Source organism: Pimephales promelas, chromosome 25 (genome assembly GCF_988280905.1).
Source record: "Pimephales promelas chromosome 25, fPimPro1.hap1.1, whole genome shotgun sequence".
In the NCBI taxonomy this organism is placed as follows: Eukaryota; Metazoa; Chordata; class Actinopteri; order Cypriniformes; family Leuciscidae; genus Pimephales; species Pimephales promelas.
Window position 1 is genome coordinate 10181536 of NC_142793.1, and position 17286 is coordinate 10198821.

The following is a 17286-nucleotide window of genomic DNA, read 5'->3' on the forward strand; positions in this document are numbered from 1 at the left end:
TCTCTTGGTTACCGAATGTGTTCAACTGTGTCTTGTTTAGTTTCTCATTATCATGTGCGTATTTTAAGTCATGTGTTTGGTACAGTTCATTGTCCTGTGTAGTTATTGTAGTTATTGTAATAATTTGTATTATTTAGCACATTAACACTAAAATGAGTTAACTACTAATGTAATTTTCATAATAACATGCTTACTCAATTGTCCATGATTAGAAAAATTACTCCCTATAAAAAGCTGATGTTTGAGACTCAGTTCTATTCCAGTTGGAATATTGGATTCGACGTTTCCTATTGTTCTCAAGCCCTTCCTCCTCCATTAATTCCTTTGTCCTTACTTGTTCCGCCCAGCTCCCTAATTCCTTCATTTCTGCTGGTCCTGCCTAGCTCCTTTATCTCCACCGGTACTACACGGCTCTGTGGCTCGTTCGTCTTCGTTTGTCCTACCCAGCTCTCTGGTTCCACCCCCTCTGCAGCCTCAATTCAGTTTTCTGGCTTCGCCTCCTCTTCTGGCTTCATTGGCTTCTCTGGCTCAACCCCCTCCTCGAGCTTCGGCTGGGTCCGGCTGGCTCCATCCCTCCGACAACTCCTTTGTCCTCACTCTTACTGCCTCTGTCTTCTGAGCCTTCATCGCCACCTCACTCCTCTTACCGTCTGGTTCCCTTTAGACCCCTGTGCTTGGTATTGATTCGGTCTTTTATCCCTCCATCTGCACATTGGTATCAAGCCCCCTAACTCCACTTTGGTCTTCAGTTCCCATGGCTCCGCCCTGGTGTAAAATGCAGAGGGCAACACTAAGGACCTTCAGCCATACAGCATTGTCAGGAGAAGTGGATTCACTGGTCTCACAAGCCCCTTTTCCATCAAAGCATTTTTAGAGCCGGTTCGGAGCCGGTGCCTGCCCGCGAACCAGTTCTTTGTGTTTCGACAGCCAAAGAACCGGTTCTCTGCCGGGAAAACTGGTTCCAAAGTGGCACCAACTCTTTGCTGGACTAGAACCGTTCTTTTACCACGTCATGCTTACGTCGGGGGCTGGGGCGAGTTTAGATGCGTTCTAAACATCTTTTCTGACCATAATAAAGGATCGCAAAGCCAGGACAAAGTCCGCCTTTGTTATTGTTATGCTTGAAGTTGCTGCAAGCATTTCTAAGCGTTTTTTTTTTTTGAAAACATTATAAGCAAAGAAGAAACAGTCACAATATAGAACGAATAAATGGAAAGAAAAAAAGACACAAGACAGGGGTACACAACTTATCAGAAAAGATTACATATCAAATGAAAAGATTAAAAGACTTACATATTTCAATTGTTTTTAAAGCCTTCTTGGTACACGAGTTAGGGATAATCCCAAAGAAATGTTGTACTTACAAGCGTTTCTAGCTAAGACGTATGGCGACGTACACAGTGACGTAACGACGTCGTTCCCTGGGCGCTTTAGTCAGTGGAAATACAAACAGGTTCTGAACGTGTTCGCAAGTTGAACCAACTCCGAACCAACTTTGAACCAGCACCAGTTCGGAACCAGTTCTTTTTTGGTGGAAAAGGGGTAACAGAGGCCTCCTCCTCCTACTGTTCCGTGGTTCCTTCGTCCACCAGCCACACCTTTTTTTTCTCTTTCCATCGGTCCCTCCATGGACTCTAGGTGTCTTGAACCTTCTTCCCACCTGAATGGATTATACGTTCCGTTCCAACCTCCTCGGAGGTGGGCAGGATGATGTTACATCTAAGCTCAGTTAGTTTGTTTCCTTGGTTAATCATTGTGTTCACCTGTGTCTTGTTTAGATTCTGATTATCCTGTGTCATTCTGGGTGCTTTTTAAGTCTTGTGAATTGTTCACTTCCTAGTCTAGTTTTGTTATTGTTATGATTATTAACATTTACCACATTAACACTAAAATGAATGAACTACTGAAATAATTTTTCTATTAACTTGTTTACTCAACTGTCTATAAATAAAAATACTCACATGATATAGTTGGTGGTGTTGAGTCAGTTGAAGTACTTCTTGTAGTGGCAGGGGGTGCTAAAATATTTAGATGTATGAATAGAAACATTATGCAAGTAATATTCGTTGACATACTTAAAATGACATCACTGCAAAAATTTAATTCTGTTTTGCAAAAACTTTTAATAAAAGATAATATGACAGCATCTGTAAACTGTGTTAACACAGTTTTTTCAACTGAAATGTCATAATTGTCTCTCTATATGAATTACATCTTGTAGGCGAAACTGTTAGACACAATTATCCTAATACATCTTCATTGGTAATAAAAAATTATAAAATACAGCTAATAGTTTACACATTTGTCCATGAAAAGTACTCACTTGTAGAAGCAGTAGGTGTAGGTGTCTCACTTGTAGAAGCAGTTGATGAAATGGTTGCAGTGACAGTGGATGCTGTGATATATGGACATATAGAAAAAAAAAATCACGAAATATTACTTAGAAGCTAACAATGACATATGTTCATACAATTCATTTTATGTATTACAATCAAAGTATCATTGTTAGAAGAATAACTTATATTCAATTATAAACATTTTAACTGGTAGTGGATCCACACCCTTCACTGGCTCTGCTCATTTGCACGGTTTGCCTCATCTTTCCTGAGACACAAGCTCTGCCTCTGGCAATGCCTCATCCCTCCAGCCATTTGGCTCTACTTGCTACTCCGCCCCTTTGGCTTCTCCTTTGTCCTCACTCCAACTGCCTCCAGCTCTGTCTTGCGAGCCCTCATCTCCACCTCAGTCCTCTGACTCTTCGGTTCCGCCTTGGAACCCAGTGTCTGCGGTGCCAATTTGGTTCTTCATCCCTCCATTTGACCCTTTGTATCCATCACACCTTACTCCACTTTGGTCTTCAGTTCCCACGGCTCCGCCCAGGTCAAAACTGGGGAGGGAACCGCCGTGGACCTTCAGCCCTCCAGAATCATCAGCAGAAGTGGATACACTGGTGTCGCAAGGAGTCTTCCCCATCTACTTGTCTGTGGTTCCTTCGTCCACAAGCCACTCCTTGGTTTCTCTCTCCATTGGTCCCTGCATGGACTTTTTTGCCTGGGTATCTTGGCCCACCTGGCCACCCCATTATGGATTATACCTCCCCCTCCCTCGGGGGTGTGGGGGGAGGGGGAAGGGGGTTATGTCACGTCTAAGCTCACTTAGTTTGTTCTCTTGGTTACCGAATGTGTTCAACTGTGTCTTGTTTAGTTTCTCATTATCATGTGCGTATTTTAAGTCATGTGTTTGGTACAGTTCATTGTCCTGTGTAGTTATTGTAGTTATTGTAATAATTTGTATTATTTAGCACATTAACACTAAAATGAGTTAACTACTAATGTAATTTTCATAATAACATGCTTACTCAATTGTCCATGATTAGAAAAATTACTCCCTATAAAAAGCTGATGTTTGAGACTCAGTTCTATTCCAGTTGGAATATTGGATTCGACGTTTCCTATTGTTCTCAAGCCCTTCCTCCTCCATTAATTCCTTTGTCCTTACTTGTTCCGCCCAGCTCCCTAATTCCTTCATTTCTGCTGGTCCTGCCTAGCTCCTTTATCTCCACCGGTACTACACGGCTCTGTGGCTCGTTCGTCTTCGTTTGTCCTACCCAGCTCTCTGGTTCCACCCCCTCTGCAGCCTCAATTCAGTTTTCTGGCTTCGCCTCCTCTTCTGGCTTCATTGGCTTCTCTGGCTCAACCCCCTCCTCGAGCTTCGGCTGGGTCCGGCTGGCTCCATCCCTCCGACAACTCCTTTGTCCTCACTCTTACTGCCTCTGTCTTCTGAGCCTTCATCGCCACCTCACTCCTCTTACCGTCTGGTTCCCTTTAGACCCCTGTGCTTGGTATTGATTCGGTCTTTTATCCCTCCATCTGCACATTGGTATCAAGCCCCCTAACTCCACTTTGGTCTTCAGTTCCCATGGCTCCGCCCTGGTGTAAAATGCAGAGGGCAACACTAAGGACCTTCAGCCATACAGCATTGTCAGGAGAAGTGGATTCACTGGTCTCACAAGCCCCTTTTCCATCAAAGCATTTTTAGAGCCGGTTCGGAGCCGGTGCCTGCCCGCGAACCAGTTCTTTGTGTTTCGACAGCCAAAGAACCGGTTCTCTGCCGGGAAAACTGGTTCCAAAGTGGCACCAACTCTTTGCTGGACTAGAACCGTTCTTTTACCACGTCATGCTTACGTCGGGGGCTGGGGCGAGTTTAGATGCGTTCTAAACATCTTTTCTGACCATAATAAAGGATCGCAAAGCCAGGACAAAGTCCGCCTTTGTTATTGTTATGCTTGAAGTTGCTGCAAGCATTTCTAAGCGTTTTTTTTTTTTTTTTTGAAAACATTATAAGCAAAGAAGAAACAGTCACAATATAGAACGAATAAATGGAAAGAAAAAAAGACACAAGACAGGGGTACACAACTTATCAGAAAAGATTACATATCAAATGAAAAGATTAAAAGACTTACATATTTCAATTGTTTTTAAAGCCTTCTTGGTACACGAGTTAGGGATAATCCCAAAGAAATGTTGTACTTACAAGCGTTTCTAGCTAAGACGTATGGCGACGTACACAGTGACGTAACGACGTCGTTCCCTGGGCGCTTTAGTCAGTGGAAATACAAACAGGTTCTGAACGTGTTCGCAAGTTGAACCAACTCCGAACCAACTTTGAACCAGCACCAGTTCGGAACCAGTTCTTTTTTGGTGGAAAAAGGGTAACAGAGGCCTCCTCCTCCTACTGTTCCGTGGTTCCTTCGTCCACCAGCCACACCTTTTTTTTCTCTTTCCATCGGTCCCTCCATGGACTCTAGGTGTCTTGAACCTTCTTCCCACCTGAATGGATTATACGTTCCGTTCCAACCTCCTCGGGGGTGGGCAGGATGATGTTACATCTAAGCTCAGTTAGTTTGTTTCCTTAGTTAATCATTGTGTTCACCTGTGTCTTGTTTAGATTCTGATTATCCTGTGTCATTCTGGGTGCTTTTTAAGTCTTGTGAATTGTTCACTTCCTAGTCTAGTTTTGTTATTGTTATGATTATTAACATTTACCACATTAACACTAAAATGAATGAACTACTGAAATAATTTTTCTATTAACTTGTTTACTCAACTGTCTATAAATAAAAATACTCACATGATATAGTTGGTGGTGTTGAGTCAGTTGAAGTACTTCTTGTAGTGGCAGGGGGTGCTAAAATATTTAGATGTATGAATAGAAACATTATGCAAGTAATATTCGTTGACATACTTAAAATGACATCACTGCAAAAATTTAATTCTGTTTTGCAAAAACTTTTAATAAAAGATAATATGACAGCATCTGTAAACTGTGTTAACACAGTTTTTTCAACTGAAATGTCATAATTGTCTCTCTATATGAATTACATCTTGTAGGCGAAACTGTTAGACACAATTATCCTAATACATCTTCATTGGTAATAAAAAAATATAAAATACAGCTAATAGTTTACACATTTGTCCATGAAAAGTACTCACTTGTAGAAGCAGTAGGTGTAGGTGTCTCACTTGTAGAAGCAGTTGATGAAATGGTTGCAGTGACAGTGGATGCTGTGATATATGGACATATAGAAAAAAAAAATCACGAAATATTACTTAGAAGCTAACAATGACATATGTTCATACAATTCATTTTATGTATTACAATCAAAGTATCATTGTTAGAAGAATAACTTATATTCAATTATAAACATTTTAACTGGTAGTGGATCCACACCCTTCACTGGCTCTGCTCATTTGCACGGTTTGCCTCATCTTTCCTGAGACACAAGCTCTGCCTCTGGCAATGCCTCATCCCTCCAGCCATTTGGCTCTACTTGCTACTCCGCCCCTTTGGCTTCTCCTTTGTCCTCACTCCAACTGCCTCCAGCTCTGTCTTGCGAGCCCTCATCTCCACCTCAGTCCTCTGACTCTTCGGTTCCGCCTTGGAACCCAGTGTCTGCGGTGCCAATTTGGTTCTTCATCCCTCCATTTGACCCTTTGTATCCATCACACCTTACTCCACTTTGGTCTTCAGTTCCCACGGCTCCGCCCAGGTCAAAACTGGGGAGGGAACCGCCGTGGACCTTCAGCCCTCCAGAATCATCAGCAGAAGTGGATACACTGGTGTCGCAAGGAGTCTTCCCCATCTACTTGTCTGTGGTTCCTTCGTCCACAAGCCACTCCTTGGTTTCTCTCTCCACTGGTCCCTGCATGGACTTTTTTGCCTGGGTATCTTGGCCCACCTGGCCACCCCATTATGGATTATACCTCCCCCTCCCTCAGGGGTGTGGGGGGAGGGGGAAGGGGGTTATGTCACGTCTAAGCTCACTTAGTTTGTTCTCTTGGTTACCGAATGTGTTCAACTGTGTCTTGTTTAGTTTCTCATTATCATGTGCGTATTTTAAGTCATGTGTTTGGTTCAGTTCATTGTCCTTTGTAGTTAGTGTAGTTATTGTAATAATTTGTATTATTTAGCACATTAACACTAAAATGAGTTAACTACTAATCTAATTTTCATAATAACATGCTTACTCAATTGTCCATGATTAGAAAAATTACTCCCTATAAAAAGCTGATGTTTGAGACTCAGTTCTATTCCAGTTGGAATATTGGATTCAACGTTTCCTATTGTTCTCAAGCCCTTCCTCCTCCATTAATTCCTTTGTCCTTACTTGTTCCGCCCGTCTCCTTGGTTCCTTCATTTCTGCTGGTCCTGCCTAGCTCCTTTATCTCCACCGGTACTACACGGCTCTGTGGCTCGTTCGTCTTCGTTTGTTCTACCCAGCTCTCTGGTTCCACCCTCTCTGCAGCCTTAATTCAGTTTTCTGGCTTCGCCTCCTCTTCTGGCTTCATTGGCTTCTCTGGCTCAACCGCCTCCTCGAGCTTCGGCTGGGTCCGGCTGGCTCCATCCCTCCGACAACTCCTTTGTCCTCACTCTTACTGGCTCTGTCTTCTGAGCCTTCATCGCCACCTCACTCCTCTTACCGTCTTTTTCCCTTTAGACCCCTGTGCTTGGTATTGATTTGGTCTTTTATCCCTCCATCTGCACATTGGTATCAAGCCCCCTAACTCCACTTTGGTCTTCAGTTCCCATGGCTCCGCCCTGGTGTAAAATGCAGAGGGCAACACTAAGGACCTTCAGCCATACAGCATTGTCAGGAGAAGTGGATTCACTGGTCTCACAAGCCCCTTTTCCATCAAAGCATTTTTAGAGCCGGTTCGGAGCCGGTGCCTGCCCGCGAACCAGTTCTTTGTGTTTCGACAGCCAAAGAACCGGTTCTCAGCCGGGAAAACTGGTTCCAAAGTGGCACCAACTCTTTGCTGGACTAGAACCGTTCTTTTACCACGTCATGCTTACGTCGGGGGCTGGGGCGAGTTTAGATGCATTCTAAACATCTTTTCTGACCATAATAAAGGATCGCAAAGCCAGGACAAAGTCCGCCTTTGTAATTGTTATGCTTGAAGTGGGTGCAAGCATTTCTAAGCGTTTTTTTTTTTTTGAAAACATTATAAGCAAAGAAGAAACAGTCACAATATAGAACGAATAAATGGAAAGAAAAAAAGACACAAGATAGGGGTACACAACTTATCAGAAAAGATTACATATCAAATGAAAAGATTAAAATACTTACATATTTCAATTGTTTTTAAAGCCTTCTTGGTACACGAGTTAGGGATAATCCCAAAGTAATGTTGTACTTGCAAGCGTTTCTAGCTAAGACGTATGGCGATGTACACAGTGACGTAACGACGTCGTTCCCTTGACACTTTAGTCAGTGGAAATACAAACAGGTTCTGAACGTGTTCGCAAGTTGAACCAACTCCGAACCAACTTTGAACCAGCACCAGTTCGGAACCAGTTCTTTTTTGGTGGAAAAGGGGTAACAGAGGCCTCCTCCTCCTACTGTTCTGTGGTTCCTTTGTCCACCAGCCACACCTTTTTTTTCTCTTTCCATCGGTCCCTCCATGGACTCTAGGTGTCTTGAACCTTCTTCCCACCTGAATGGATTATACGTTCCGTTCCAACCTCCTCAGGGGTTGGCAGGATGATGTTACATCTAAGCTCAGTTAGTTTGTTTCCTTGGTTAATCATTGTGTTCACCTGTGTCTTGTTTAGATTCTGATTATCCTGTGTCATTCTGGGTGCTTTTTAAGTCTTGTGAATTGTTCACTTCCTAGTCTAGTTTTGTTATTGTTATGATTATTAACATTTACCACATTAACACTAAAATGAATGAACTACTGAAATAATTTGTCTATTAACTTGTTTACTCAACTGTCTATAAATAAAAATACTCACATGATATAGTTGGTGGTGTTGAGTCAGTTGAAGTACTTCTTGTAGTGGCAGGGGGTGCTAAAATATTTAGATGTTTGAATAGAAACATTATGCAAGTAATATTCGTTGACATACTTAAAATGATATCACTGCAAAATTAAATTCTGTTTTGCAAAAACTTTTAATAAAAGATAATATGACAGCATCTGTAAACTGTGTTAACACAGTTTTTTCAACTGAAATGTCATAATTGTCTATATGAATTACATCTTTTAGGAGAAACTGTTAGACACAATTATCATAATACAACTTCATTGGTAATAAAAAATTATAAAATACAGCTAATAGTTTACACATTTGTCCATGAAAAGTACTCACTTGTAGAAGGAGTAGGTGTAGGTGTCTCACTTGTAGAAGAAGTTGATGAAATGGTTGTAGTGACAGTGGATGCTGTGATATATGGACATATAGAAAAAAAATCACGAAATATTACTTAGAAGTTATCAATGACATATTCATGCAATTCATTTTATGTATTACAATCAAAGTATCATTGTTAGAAGAATAACTTATATTCAATTATAAACATTTTAACTGGTAGTGGATCCACACCCTTCACTGGCTCTGCTCATTTGCCTGGTTTGCCTCATTTTTCCTGAGACACAAGCTCTGCCTCTGGCAATGCCTCATCCCTCCAGCCATTTGACTCTACTTGCTACTCCGCCCCTTTGGCTTCTCCTTTGTCCTCACTCCAACTGCCTCCAGCTCTGTCTTGCGAGCCCTCATCTCCACCTCAGTCCCCTGACTCTTCGGTTCCGCCTTGGACCACAGTGCCTGCGGTGCCAATTCGGTTCTTCATCCCTCTATTTGACCCTTGGTATCCAGCACACCTTACTCCACTTTGGTCTTCAGTTCCCACGGTTCCGCCCAGGTCAAAACTGGAGAGGGAACCGCCGTGGACCTTTAGCCCTCCAGAATCATCAGCAGAAGTGGATACACTGGTGTCGCAAGGAGTCTTCCCCATCTACTTGTCTGTGGTTCCTTCGTCCACAAGCCACTCCTTGGTTTCTCTCTCCACTGGTCCCTGCATGGACTTTTTTGCCTGGGTATCTTGGCCCACCTGGCCACCCCAGTATGGATTATACCTCCCCCTCCCTCAGGGGTGTGGGGGGAGGGGGAAGGGGGTTATGTCACGTCTAAGCTCACTTAGTTTGTTCTCTTGGTTACCGAATGTGTTCAACTGTGTCTTGTTTAGTTTCTCATTATCATGTGCGTATTTTAAGTCATGTGTTTGGTTCAGTTCATTGTCCTGTGTAGTTATTGTAGTTATTGTAATAATTTGTATTATTTAGCACATTAAGACTAAAATGAGTTAACTACTAATCTAATTTTCATAATAACATGCTTACTCAATTGTCCATGATTAGAAAAATTACTCCCTATAAAAAGCTGATGTTTGAGACTCAGTTCTATTCCAGTTGGAATATTGGATTCGACGTTTCCTATTGTTCTCAAGCCCTTCCTCCTCCATTAATTCCTTTGTCCTTACTTGTTCCGCCCGGCTCCCTGGTTCCTTCATTTCTGCTGGTACTGCCTAGCTCCTATATCTCCACCGGTACTACACGGCTCTGTGGCTCGTTCGTCTTCGTTTGTCCTACCCAGCTCTCTGGTTCCACCCCCTCTGCAGCCTCAATTCAGTTTTCTGGCTTCGCCTCCTCTTCTGGCTTCATTGGCTTCTCTGGCTCAACCCCCTCCTCGAGCTTCGGCTGGGTCCGGCTGGCTCCATCCCTCCAACAACTCTTTTGTCCTCACTCTTACTGGCTCTGTCTTCTGAGCCTTCATCGCCACCTCACTCCTCTTACCGTCTGGTTCCCTTTAGACCCCTGTGCTTGGTATTGATTTGGTCTTTTATCCCTCCATCTGCACCTTGGTATCAAGCCCCCTAACTCCACTTTGGTCTTCAGTTCCCATGGCTCCTCCCTGGTGTAAAATGCAGAGGGCAACACTGTGGACCTTCAGCCATACAGCATTGTCAGCAGAAGTGGATTCACTGGTCTCACAAGCCCCTTTTCCACCGAAACATTTTGAGAGCCGGTTCGGAGCCGGTGCCTGCCCGCGAACCAGTTCTTTGTGTTTCGACAGCCAAAGAACCGGTTCTCTGCCAGGAAAACTGGTTCCAAAGTGGCACCAACTCTTTGCTGGACTAGAACCAATCTTTTACCACGTCATGCTTACGTCAGGGGCTGGGGCGAGTTTAGATGCATTCTAAACATCTTTTCTGACCATAATAAAGGATCGCAAAGCCAGGACAAAGTCCGCCTTTGTAATTGTTATGCTTGAAGTTGGTGCAAGCATTTCTAAGCGTTTTTTTTATTTTTTGAAAACATAAGCAAAGAAGAAACTGTCACAATATAGAACAAATAAATGGAAAGAAAAAAAGAAACAAGACAGGGGTACACAACTTATCAGAAAAGATTACATATCAAATGAAAAGATTAAAAGACTTACATATTTCAATTGTTTTTAAAGCCTTCTTGGTACACGAGTTAGGGATAATCCCAAAGTAATGTTGTACTTACAAGCGTTTCTAGCTAAGATGTATGGCGACGTACACAGTGACGTAACGACGTCGTTCCTTGGACGCTTTAGTCAGTGGAAATACAAACAGGTTCTGAACGGGTTCGCAAGTTGAACCAACTCCGAACCAACTTTGAACCAGCACCAGTTCCGAACCAATTCTTTTTTGGTGGAAAAGGGGTAACAGAGGCCTCCTCCTCCTACTGCTCCGTGGTTCCTTCGTCCACCAGCCACACCTTTTTTTTCTCTTTTCACCAGTCCCTCCATGGACTCTGGGTGTCTTGAACCTTCTTCCCACCTGAATGGATTATACCTTCCGTTCCAACCTCCTCAGGGGTGGGCAGGATGATGTTACATCTAAGCTCAGTTAGTTTGTTTCCTTGGTTAATCATTGTGTTCACCTGTGTCTTGTTTAGATTCTGATTATCCTGTGTCATTCTGGGTGTTTTTTAAAGGGTTAGTTCACCCTTTCAAAAATGAAATTTAAGTCATTAATTACTCACCCCCATGCTGTTCCAACCCTGTAAGACCTTCGTTCATCTTCGGAACACAAATAAAGATATTTTTGATTTAATCTGAGACCTGGATCACTCTTCCATAGGCTTCCTAAGGGACTGGCTCTTGACGGCCCATAAAGTCATTAAAGAAAATGTTTAAATGTTCCATGTGCCTACAGTGGCTCAATTATAAGTTTATCAAGCGACGAGACTACTTTTTGTGCGAAAAAAACATAAATAACGGGTTTATTCGACTATTCCATTACTTCCTTATTGGCGCATGCGCGAGAACTGAGACGAGGACGTTCTCCTCGGTTCTCCTTTGATTACTTCTTTTTACCGGCTGCTCACCGCTTAGGAGTATTACTGCCACCTACCGTATAAGATGATGATAAGGCACACTGTAATTTTTTTGAGAAGATTAAAGGCTTTTAAGTGCACCTTGTAGTGCGGAAAATACGCTAATTGAAAAGCACATGCGCCAATAAGGAAGTAAAGGAAAAGTCGAATAAAGCCGTTATTTATGTTTTTTTCGGACAAAAAGTAGTCTCGTCGCTTGATAAACTTATAATTGAGCCGCTGTAGGCACATGGAATATTTAAACATTTTCTTTAATGACTTTATGGGCCGTCAAGAGCCAGTCCCTTAGGCAATCTATAGAAGAGTGATCCAGCTCTCAGATTAAATAAAAAATATCTTTATTTGTGTTCTGAAGATGAACGAAGGTCTTACGGGGTTGGAACAGCATGGGGGTGAGTAATTAATGACTTAATTTTCATTTTTGGGTGAACTAACCCTTTAAGTCTTGTGAATTGTTCACTTCCTAGTCTAGTTTTGTTATTGTTATGATTATTAACATTTACCACATTAACACTAAAATTAATGAACTACTGAAATCATTTTTCTATTAACTTGTTTACTCAACTGTCTATAAATAAAAATACTCACATGATATAGTTGGTGGTGTTAAGTCAGTTGAAGTACTTCTTGTAGTGGCAGAGGGTGCTAAAATATTTAAATGTATGAATAGAAACATTATGCAAGTAATATTCGTTGACATACTTAAAATGACATCACTGCATAAAATTAAATTCTGTTTTGCAAAAACTTCTAATAAAAGATAATATAACAGCATTTGTAAACTGTGTTAACAGAGTTTTTTCAACTAAAATGTCATAATTGTATATCTATATGAATTACATCTTGTAGGAGAAACTGTTAGACACAATTATCATAATACAACTTCATTGGTAATAAAAAATTATAAAATACAGCTAATAGTTTACACAGTTGTCCATGAAAAGTACTCACTTGTAGAAGGAGTAAGTGTAGGTGTCTCACTTGTAGAAGCAGTTGATGAAATGGTTGTAGGGACAGTGGATGCTGTGATATATGGACATATAGAGAAAAAAAAATTACGAAATATTACTTAGAAGCTAACAATGACATATGTTCATACAATTAATTTTATGTATTACAATCAAAGTATCATTGTTAGAAGAATAACTTATACTCAATTATAAACATTTTAACTGGTAGTGGATCCACACCCTTCACTGGCTCTGCTCATTTGCCCGGTTTGCCTCATCTTTCCTGAGACACCAGCTCTGCCTCTGGCTATGCCTCATCCCTCCAGCCATTTGGCTCTACTTGCTACTCCGCCCCTTTGGCTTCTCCTTTGTCCTCACTCCAACTGCCTCCAGCTCTGTCTTCCGAGCCCTCATCTCCACCTCAGTCCTCTGACTCTTCGGTTCTGCCTTGGACCCCAGTGCCTACGGTGCCAATTTGGTTCTTCATCCCTCCATTTGACCCTTGGTATCCAGCACATCTTACTCCACCTTGGTCTTCAGTTCCCACGGCTCCGCCCAGGTCAAAACTGGGGAGGGAACCGCCGTGGACCTTCAGCCCTCCAGAATCATCAGCAGAAGTGGATTCACTGGTGTCGCAAGGAGTCTTCCCCATCTACTTGTCTGTGGTTCCTTCGTCCACAAGCCACTCATTGGTTTCTCTCTCCACTGGTCCCTGCATGGACTTTTTTGCCTGGGTATCTTGGCCCACCTGGCCACCCCAGTATGGATTATACCTCCCCCTCCCTCAGGGGTGTGGGGGGAGGGGGAAGGGGGTTATGTCACGTCTAAGCTCACTTAGTTTGTTCTCTTGGTTACCGAATGTGTTCAACAGTGTCTTGTTTAGTTTCTCATTATCATGTGCGTATTTTAAGTCATGTGTTTGGTTCAGTTCATTGTCCTGTGTAGTTATTGTAGTTATTGTAATAATTTGTATTATTTAGCACATTAACACTAAAATGAGTTAACTACTAATCTAATTTTCATAATAACATGCTTACTCAATTGCCCATAATTAGAAAAATTACTCCCTATAAAAAGCTGATGTTTGAGACTCAGTTCTATTCCAGTTGGAATATTGGATTTGACGTTTCCTATTGTTCTCAAGCCCTTCCTCCTCCATTAATTCCTTTGTCCTTACTTGTTCCGCCCGGCTGCCTGGTTCCTTCATTTCTGCTGGTCCTGCCTGGCTCCTTCATCTCCACCGGTACTACACGGCTCTGTGGCTCGTTCGTCTTCGCTTGTCCTACCCAGCTCTCTGGTTCCACCCCCTCTGCAGCCTCAATTCAGTTTTCTGGCTCCGCCTCCTCTTCTGGCTTCATTGGCTTCTCTGGCTCAACCCCCTCCTCGAGCTTCGGCTGGGATCCGGCTGGCTCCATCCCTCCGACAACTCCTTTGTCCTCACTCTTACTGGCTCTGTCTTCTGAGCCTTCATCGCCACCTCACTCCTCTTACCGTCTGGTTCCCTTTAGACCCCTGTGCTTGGTATTGATTTGGTCTTTTATCCCTCCATCTGCACCTTGGTATCAAGCCCCCTAACTCCACTTTGGTCTTCAGTTCCCATGGCTCCGCCCTGGTGTAAAATTCATAGGTCAAAACTGTGGACCTTCAGCCATACAGCATTGTTAGGAGAAGTGGATTCACTGGTCTCACAAGCCCCTTTTAAACCAAAGCATTTTGAGAGCCGGTTCGGAGCCGGTTCCTGTCCGCGAACCAGTTCTTTGTGTTTCGACAGCCAAAGAACCAGTTCTCTGCCACTTTGGAAAACTGGTTCCACTTTGGAAAACTGGTTCCAAAGTGGCACCAACTCTTTGCTGGACTAGAACCGTTCTTTTACCACGTCATGCTTACGTCGGGGGCTGGGGCGAGTTTAGATGCGTTCTAAACATCTTTTCTAACCATAATAAAGGATCGCAAAGCCAGGACAAACTCAGCCTTTGTAATTGCTATGCTTGAAGTTGGCGCAAGTATTTTTAAGCGTTTTTTTTTTTTTTGAAAACATTACAAGCAAAGAAGAAACATTCACAATATAGAACAAAAAAATGGAAAGAAAAAAAGACACAAGACAGGGGTACACAACTTATCAGAAAAGATTACATATCAAATGAAAAGATTAAAAGACTTACATATTTCAATTGTTTTTAAAGCCTTCTTGGTACACGAGTTAGGGATAATCCCAAAGTAATGTTGTACTTGCAAGCGTTTCTAGCTAAGACGTATGACGACGTACACAGTGACGTAACGACATAGTTTCCTGGGCGCTTTAGTCAGTGGAAATACAAACAGTTTCTGAACGGGTTCGCAAGTTGAACCAACTCCGAACCAACTTTGAACCAGCACCAGTTCCTAACCAATTCTTTTTTGGTGGAAAAGGGGTAACAGAGGCCTCCTCCTCCTACTGCTCCGTGGTTCCTTCATCCACCGGCAACACCTTTTTTTTTTCTTTCCATCGGTCCCTCCATGGACTCTAGGTGTCTTGAACCTTCTTCCCACCTGAATGGATTATACCTTCCGTTCCAACCTCCTCAGGGGTGGGCAGGATGATGTTACATCTAAGCTCAGTTAGTTTGTTTCCTTGGTTAATCATTGTGTTCACCTGTGTCTTGTTTAGATTCTGATTATCCTGTGTCATTCTGGGTGCTTTATAAGTCTTGTGAATTGTTCACTTCCTAGTCTAGTTTTGTTATTGTAATGATTAATAACAATTACCACATTAACACTAAAATGAACGAACTACTGAAATCATTTTTCTATTAACTTGTTTACTCAACTGTCCATAAATAAAAATACTCACATGATATAGTTGGTGGTGTTGAGTCAGTTGAAGTACTGCTTGTAGTGGCAGGGGGTGCTAAAATATTTAGATGTATGAATAGAAACATTATGCAAGTAATATTCGTTGACATACTTAAAATGACATCACTGCATAAAATTAAATTCTGTTTTGCAAAAACTTTTAATAAAAGATAATATGACAGCATCTGTAAACTGTGTTAACAGAGTTCCCTTTCGAAGGGAACTCAACAATACGTCGAATGACACAATGGGGGAACGCCTCAGGCGTGACAGGTGTCTGAAATCAAATATCAACTCACAGTAATCAGGTTGACCGGCGACAGCCCGTGCATCATCAGCTTGAATGATGAGCGCATCAATCTGGATGTATAAGAAGGGCGCCTTGAAACCGTGACAACATCTTTTCGTCTTCAGGGACTGTTTGTCTGTGTGATAGTATCAACGATTAAGCGGGCAGAGACGTGGAGAAACACTTTGCGCGAGTGTGCCGATTTGTGTCCAGATATTTGACACCGGAGGATTCACACGATCTGTGCGTGTTCTCCCTGAGAGAAGAGCATGCGCGGGAAGCTCTCGAGGGAGTTTTTTTTGCGCGAACTGAGAGTTTTCCTTTCAGAACTCTCTGCTCTCGTCTGACCCACTTCTCGAGGGAAGTGGGTGCGGCATCTGAACCCCGCGTTCCTGCTCGGGCTGAGGCTCAGTGGCGGTTGAGCTCGTGGAGCTTTCAGATGGAGCTGGCAGATTATCGGGAGAGGGGCGTTAACCTCGCGGATGATCTACCAGCTGACGAGGGTGAGTTACAGATTAATGTTGAACATCTAAGAAGAGAGAAAATGAGGGCTCTCTCTCTTTGGTGAATCTGTAACTGTTCTCTTCGGGCAGGGCAGGAGTTGGCTGTAATATATACTGTATATATACATATATATATATATATATATATATATATATATATATATATATATAGAAAAGGATGTCAGTTTGGTTGAGACCAAACCATTTCAGCCCTCCTGTCCAGTGTACGCTGAGCTGGTTGACATTATGGGGCGCGCCACAGACAGATTGCAGTTGCAGTGGAGGCGCGTCTGGGAGGAGCCCGCTTATGGTATTTTGGATGGCTGGTTCCTTCCCACCCATAAGCCACCAGCCCGGATGAGCCTTCCATTCCTTTCCGATCTCCACTCTGGGATCGAGAGGGTATGGACGAATCCGTTCTCCTCACGTCTCTATCTGCATCAGCGGGCTAGTTTCGCTGCTGTGGAGGGAGCCGTGGAGCACGGATATGTGTCGATGCCGCCAGTGGACGAGACGTTGGATAACTATCTCGCCTCTGGTTGGTCCTCTTCACTAAGAGCTCTGACCCTGTCATCCAAGCTGCTCAAGACATCTTCATGCTTGAATGACAGAGCGTACACGGCAGCAGGTCAGGCAGGTGCGGTTCTGCACACCCTTGTGGTCCTCAGGCCTACCAGACTGATCTGCTGCGGGACTCCAGGCCACCAAGCAATCTGCTGTTCCGTCGGTGCTATGGTGGCCACGGAGAGACATCTGTGGGAGCTCCCACAGACTGTGGTTGCCGGGTTACAGGCCTCACCAGGCCTTCCTGGTTATGAGCTCCCACTTATTGTGGTCGCCAGGTTACAGTCCTCACCAGGCCTTCCTGGTTATGAGCTCCCATATGCTGTGGTCGCTGGGTTACAGGCTTCACCAGGCCTTCCTGATATGAGCTCCCACATACTGTGGTCACCAGGATACGAGCTCTCATATACTGTGGTCGCCAGGTAAAAAGGCCTCACCAG

At 43.1% G+C, this 17286-nt stretch overlaps 1 protein-coding gene across 19 annotated transcripts in view; it reads right to left on the reverse strand.

Moving 5' to 3' along the window:
- Nucleotides 1-17286, reverse strand: part of ptprjb.1 (protein tyrosine phosphatase receptor type Jb, tandem duplicate 1) — an 88059-nt gene that overhangs the window by 23764 nt on the left and 47009 nt on the right. For 14 of the 19 annotated variants that reach the window (XM_089127765.1, XM_089127762.1, XM_089127770.1 and 11 more), the window contains 9 exons: nucleotides 15489-15545; nucleotides 12660-12731; nucleotides 12297-12353; nucleotides 8653-8724; nucleotides 8296-8352; nucleotides 5493-5564; nucleotides 5131-5187; nucleotides 2324-2395; nucleotides 1962-2018 (listed from right to left, as the gene is read on the reverse strand). In XM_089127765.1, coding sequence (XP_088983891.1) covers nucleotides 1962-2018; nucleotides 2324-2395; nucleotides 5131-5187; nucleotides 5493-5564; nucleotides 8296-8352; nucleotides 8653-8724; nucleotides 12297-12353; nucleotides 12660-12731; nucleotides 15489-15545 — 573 coding nt within the window. The remainder of the gene's footprint in view (nucleotides 1-1961; nucleotides 2019-2323; nucleotides 2396-5130; nucleotides 5188-5492; nucleotides 5565-8295; nucleotides 8353-8652; nucleotides 8725-12296; nucleotides 12354-12659; nucleotides 12732-15488; nucleotides 15546-17286) is intronic. The other 5 variants (XM_089127764.1, XM_089127774.1, XM_089127775.1 and 2 more) reach the window with 5 other exon arrangements.